General features: G+C 55.3%; 2 protein-coding genes across 2 annotated transcripts in view; one reads left to right on the top strand and one right to left on the bottom strand.

Annotated features, from left to right (window-relative positions):
* ACVR1B (activin A receptor type 1B) overlaps positions 1-2,431 on the top strand; it is a 15,772-nt gene extending 13,341 nt beyond the window's left edge. The window contains exons 8-9 of the mRNA XM_015886864.2: positions 50-180; positions 1,612-2,431. Of these exons, the coding sequence (XP_015742350.1) occupies positions 50-180; positions 1,612-1,737 (257 nt within the window). The 3' untranslated portion in view covers positions 1,738-2,431. The remainder of the gene's footprint in view (positions 1-49; positions 181-1,611) is intronic.
* A 17-nt stretch (positions 2,432-2,448) lies between these two features.
* LOC107325695 lies at positions 2,449-5,511 on the bottom strand. The gene is made up of 2 exons (XM_015886807.1): positions 3,817-5,511; positions 2,449-3,384 (listed from the first exon to the last, which is right to left on the bottom strand). Exons 1-2 carry the CDS (start codon positions 4,855-4,857, stop codon positions 2,449-2,451), a joined length of 1,977 nt encoding a protein of 658 aa, XP_015742293.1. The 5' UTR covers positions 4,858-5,511.
* Between the last annotated feature and the right edge of the window lie 6 nt (positions 5,512-5,517).

The raw sequence follows: 5,517 nt of genomic DNA, 5'->3' as shown, positions 1-5,517 counted from the left end.
TACCAGGGATGCCATATCCCCCCTTAACCCCCCTGTTCTCCCCCATAAGGGATCCACGAGGAATACCAGCTGCCATACTACGACCTGGTGCCCTCGGACCCTTCCATCGAGGAGATGCGGAAGGTGGTTTGCGATCAGAAGCTGCGGCCCAACATCCCCAACTGGTGGCAGAGCTACGAGGTGACACAAGTCCCTTTAAAGTCCCTTTAAGTCCCTTTAAAGTCCCTTTAAGTCCCTTTCCTATTGATATAAAGCTTGTAGGATGGGGGTTGATGGGGTTTAGGGCAGGACTGATGTCCCTTATGTCCCTAATGTCCCTCATGGGGTTTTAGGGCAGGACTGATGTCCCTTATGTCCCTGATGGGGTTTCAGGTCTTTAAGTCCCTTTCCCATTGATATAAAGCTTGTAGGATGGGGTTTTAGGGCAGGTCTGATGTCCCTAATGTCCCTTATGTCCCTGATGGGGTTTCAGGGCAGGACTGATGTCCCTTCTGTCCCTTATGTCCCTAATGGGGTTTTAGGGCAGGACTGATGTCCCTTGTGTCCCTGATGTCCCTTATGTCCCTAATGGGGTTTCAGGCCTTTTAGTCCCTTTCCCATTGATATAAAGCTTCTAGGATGGGGTTTTAGGGCAGGACTGATGTCCCTTATGTCGCTGATGTCCCTGATGTCCCTTCTGTCCCTGATGTCCCTTATGTCCCTGATGGGGTTTTAGGGCAGGACTGATGTCCATGATGGGGTTTCAGGGCAGGACTGATGCCCCTTATGTCCCTTATGGGGTTTCAGGGCAGGACTGATGTCCCTTCTGTCCCTGATGTCCCTTATGTCCCTAATGGGGTTTTAGGGCAGGACTGATGTCCCTTATGTCCCTGATGTCCCTGATGTCTCTTATGTCTCTGATGTCCCTTATGTCCCTTATGGGGTTTCAGGGCAGGACTGATGTCCCTTGTGTCCCTGATGTCCCTTATATCCCTGATGGGATTTTAGGGCAGGACTGATGTTCCTTATGTCCCTGATGGGGTTTTAGGGCAGGATTGATGTCCATGATGGGGTTTTATGGCAGCACTGATGTCCCTTATGTCCCTAATGGGGTTTCAGGGCAGGACTGGTGTCCCTTATGTCCCTGATGTCCCTTATGTCCCTAATGGGGTTTCAGGCCTTTAAGTCCATTTCCCATTGATATAAAGCTTCTAGGATGGGGTTTCAGGGCAGGACTGATGTCCCTTATGTCCCTTATGTCCCTAACGGGGTTTTAGGGCAGGACTGATATCCCCTATGTCCCTGATGTCCCTAATGTCCCTAATGGGGTTTCAGGCCTTTAAGTCCCTTTCCCATTGATATAAAGCTTGTAGGATGGGGTTTTAGGGCAGGACTGATGTCCCTTATGTCCCTGATGTCCCTTATGTCCCTTATGGGGTTTCAGGGCAGGACTGATGTCCCTTGTGTCCCTTATGTTCCTAATGGGGTTTTAGGGCAGGACTGATGTCCCTTGTGTCCCTTATGTCCCGTATGTCCCTAATGGGGTTTCAGGGCAGCACTGATGTCCCTTATGTCCCTTATGTCCATGATGGGGTTTCAGGGCGGCACTGATGTCCCTTGTATCCCTGCCAGGCTCTGCGGGTGATGGGGAAGATGATGCGGGAATGCTGGTACGCCAATGGGGCTGCACGGCTCACTGCTCTGCGCATCAAGAAGACCATTTCACAGCTCTGTGTGCAGGAGGATGTGAAGATCTAAACCCCGAGCAGGAAGGAATTAATGAGCTGCCATAAGAGTAGGTGTGTGTTGGGAGCCCTACCTCGTGTTTCTGCCCAATCTACTGCTACCAACCAGACCCGTGGGCTGCTGGATGGGGGACGGAGCCGCTCTCTGCTCCCTCTATTTCGGGTATGAAACAATCGGAACCTTTGGGACGTTTCACCTCCCGACGTCAAGAGCTGAGAAGGGACGTGAGGGGTCTCGGCTGAGCTCACAGCCCTCGTTTCCTACTGGGGACCCTTGTAAAGTTGATAAAGGCCGCGATTGAGGCCGGCGATGGGAGAGGGGCAGGTTTGCAATGGGACCATCCATGCAGACCGACACTGCACAGACCCCATTGGTGCTCCCTGCTGCATCTCCCTAATGGAGCCTGGGTAAAAGACCCCCCCCACCTCATCCTAAAAACCCCCTCCCTCCTAAAACCCCCTCCCCAATTATCCCAGCCCTATCTGAGCTGGTGCGTCCCTGTGCTCTGTGCATGTACAAACCAATTTGGGGGGGGGTCCTCCCCCATCATAGTGAGCCTTGGACCCCCCAGGGTTGGTGCTGCTTCACACTGGACCCCCAACCCCAAACCCCCCCCCCCTTCATCCCCCTTCACCTCCACTATGGCCCTGGTTATAGGAAACCCCACCAGGCGCCTCACTGCCAACCCCCCCCATATCCTATACCCCCCTTATACCCCCCCCATCATGTCCTTCCCCCCCCCCCCCCCTCACCTTCCCCACAGAAGGGCCCCCTATGTCCGGTGCCGTGACAGTCGCATCGCGGTTCCCCCTTCCTCAGCTCACAGCGCCCCCCATTGGCACAGGGTGGGTAGAGCTCACACCTCCTCCTCTCTTCTTCCTCTTCCTCTTCTTCCTCCTTCATCTCTTCCTCCTTCCTCTTCTCCCCCCGGACCCCTTGAGCCCCAACCAAGATGGCGGCTTCATCCCCGACCCTCACATCATCCACCCAACCTCGAAACGGAGCCTCGTATTTCACCGTGCTCAGAGTCAAGGCCGACAATCGGACGTCGGGTGGGATCCCCCCTAAGAACAAATCGCTCCCCACTTCCATCTCCCCCCTCTTGGATCTCACGTTCCCCCTTTGACTTTCCCCGTCCACCTCCATGGTGGCTTCGCGGCCCATTCGATTCAAGGCCACTCGATGCCAACGGCCGTCGTTGATCATAGAGTTGGACAAGATGGCGGCCGGTTCGGCGCAAGCGATGGTGAAACGGAGCCTGAGTTTCCCTTCGGTTACAAGGAGCTCCAAGAAATCACAATTACCCCCGTCGTCCATATAAAGTAATAGGGAACGGCTGACGTTGGTCTTGAGGTTGAAGCTCAACCTGCCGCTGTTGGAGGCCCATGGGTTGTATCGGACCCATTGACCCGGGAGGCCTTGGAACTCGATGGTTGAACCCATTGTAACCAAAGGGAGGAGGAAAGAGATGAGGGTGAGGATGGGGAGGGATGGAAGGGGATGGCGGGGGGTCGGGGGGTGGGAATGGGGGAGAGGGGCCATTGGGTTGGGGTTGGCCATAGAGTTGTATTGAGACTTTGGGCCTAGAGTGGCCATTGGGTTGTGGTTGGTCATAGAGTTGTATTGGGATTTAGGGCCTAGAGCGGCCATTGGGTTGGGGTTGGCCATAGAGTTGAGGGGGGACTTTGGGCCTAGAGAGGCCATTGGGTTTTGGTTGGCCATAGAGTTGCATTGGGACTTCGGGCCTAGAGTGGCCATGGAGCTGCTGTTGGCCATAGAGTTGAGGGGGGACTTCGGGCCTAGAGTGGCCATGGGGCTACAGCTGACCATAGAGTCTTGGTGGGCATTGGGGCCTAGAGTGGCCATTGGGTTGTGGTTGGTCATAGAGTTGAGGGGGGACTTCAGGCCTAGAGTGGCCATGGGGCTATGGCTGGCCATAGAGTTGAGGGGGGACTTTGGGCCTAGAGTGGCCATTGGGTCGTGGTTGGCCATAGAGTTGCATTGGGACTTCGGGCCTAGAGCGGCCATAGAGCTGTGCTTGACCATAGAGTCTTGGTGAGCATTGGGGCCTAGAGTGGCCATTGAGTTGGGGTTGGCCATAGAGTTGCATTGGGACTTCGGGCCTAGAGAGGCCATGGGGCTACAGCTGACCATAGAGTCTGGGTGGGCATTGGGGCCTAGAGCGGCCATAGAGCTGGGGTTGACCATAGAGTCTTGATGGCTCTTCAGACCTCCAGTATCCATGGGGCTGCCATTGACCATAGAGTTCTGGAGGACCTTGAGGCCTAGAGCATCCATAGGGTCATGGTTGACCATAGAGTTCTGGTGGGCATTGAGGCCTAGAGTGGCCGTGGGGCTGCTGTTGACCATAGAGTTCTGGAGGACCTTGAGGCCTAGAGCATCAGTTGGGTCACGATTAACCATAGAGTCACAGTGGACCTTTGGGACTAGAGGGGCCACGGGGCTGAGTTTGACCATAGAGTTCTGGAGGACTTTGAGGCCTAGAGCGTCCATTGGGTCATGATTGACCATAGAGTCACAGTGGGCCTTTGGGACTAGAGTGGCCACAGGGCTGCAGTTGACCATAGAGTTCTGGAGGACTTTGAGGCCTAGAGCGTCCATTGGGTCATGATTGACCATAGAGTCACAGCTGACCATAGAGTCACAGTGAGTTTTGGGGCCTAGAGCGGCCGGTTGGTGGTGATTAACCATAGAGTCCCAGTGGGCCTTCGAGTCAAGGTGTTCCATTGGGTCCCTGTTGACCATAGAGTCATGGAGGACCTTGAGGCCTAGAGCGTCCATTGGGTTGTGGTTGATCATAGAGTCATGGAGGGCTGTGGGGCCTAGAGTGGCCATGGGGCTGAGTTTGACCATAGAGTTCTGGAGGACTTTGAGGCCTAGAGCGTCCATCAGGTTGTGGTTGACCATAGAGTTGTGGTGGGCCTGGTCCATTGGGTCACAGTTAACCATAGAGTTGTGGTCGGCCTTGAGGCCTAGAGTGGCCACGTGGCAGCAGCTGACCATAGAGTCCTGGGGGCGCTCTATATCCCCATGGTCCTCCAGGTCTATGGGGGGGGAGCATTGGGAGGTCATAGAGTTGTGGTCAGGTAGAAGGGATCCCCGGTTGACCATAGAGACTTGGGAGGACCATAGAGACTTGGAGGACCATAGAGACTTGGGAGGACTGAGGGGTGTTGGAGGCCCACGGAGCCTTGGAGGACTGCGAACCTCTGATTGACCATAGAGTCTTGGATAACCATAGAGTCTTGGAGGACTGCGCTGTGTTGGAGGACCACGGAGCCTTGGAGGACTGCGGACCTCTGGTTGACCATACAGTCTCGGTTGCCATTGGGGGCCTGAAGAACCATAGAGTCTTGGGGGACCTTGGGCTGTTCTTGGAGGACTTCCGGTTGTTGGAGGACTTCCGCCTGTTGTTGGAGGACCTTGGGCTGTCCTTGGAGGACTTCCTGTTGTTGGAGGACCTCGGGCTGTTCTTGGAGGACCTCCAGGTGTTCTTGGAGGACCTCCAGCCCTTGGAGGACTTCCGGCTGTTGTTGGAGGACCTCCGGCTGTTCTTGGAGGACCTCCGGGTGTTGTTGGAGGACTTCCGCCTGTTCTTGGAGGACTTCTGGGTGTCCTTGGAGGACCTTGGGCTGCTGTTGGAGGACCTCTAGCCCTTGGAGGACTTCCGCCTGTTGTTGGAGGACCTCAGGCATCTGTTGGTGGACTTCCAACTGTTGTTGGAGGACTTCCTGTTGTTGGAGGACCTCGGGCTGTTCTTGGAGGACTTCC

Source organism: Coturnix japonica, linkage group LGE22C19W28_E50C23 (assembly GCF_001577835.2).
Source record: "Coturnix japonica isolate 7356 linkage group LGE22C19W28_E50C23, Coturnix japonica 2.1, whole genome shotgun sequence".
Taxonomy (NCBI): Eukaryota; Metazoa; Chordata; class Aves; order Galliformes; family Phasianidae; genus Coturnix; species Coturnix japonica.
Note: the sequence above shows the minus strand (reverse complement) of the source record. Positions and strands in the feature narration are given on the sequence as shown.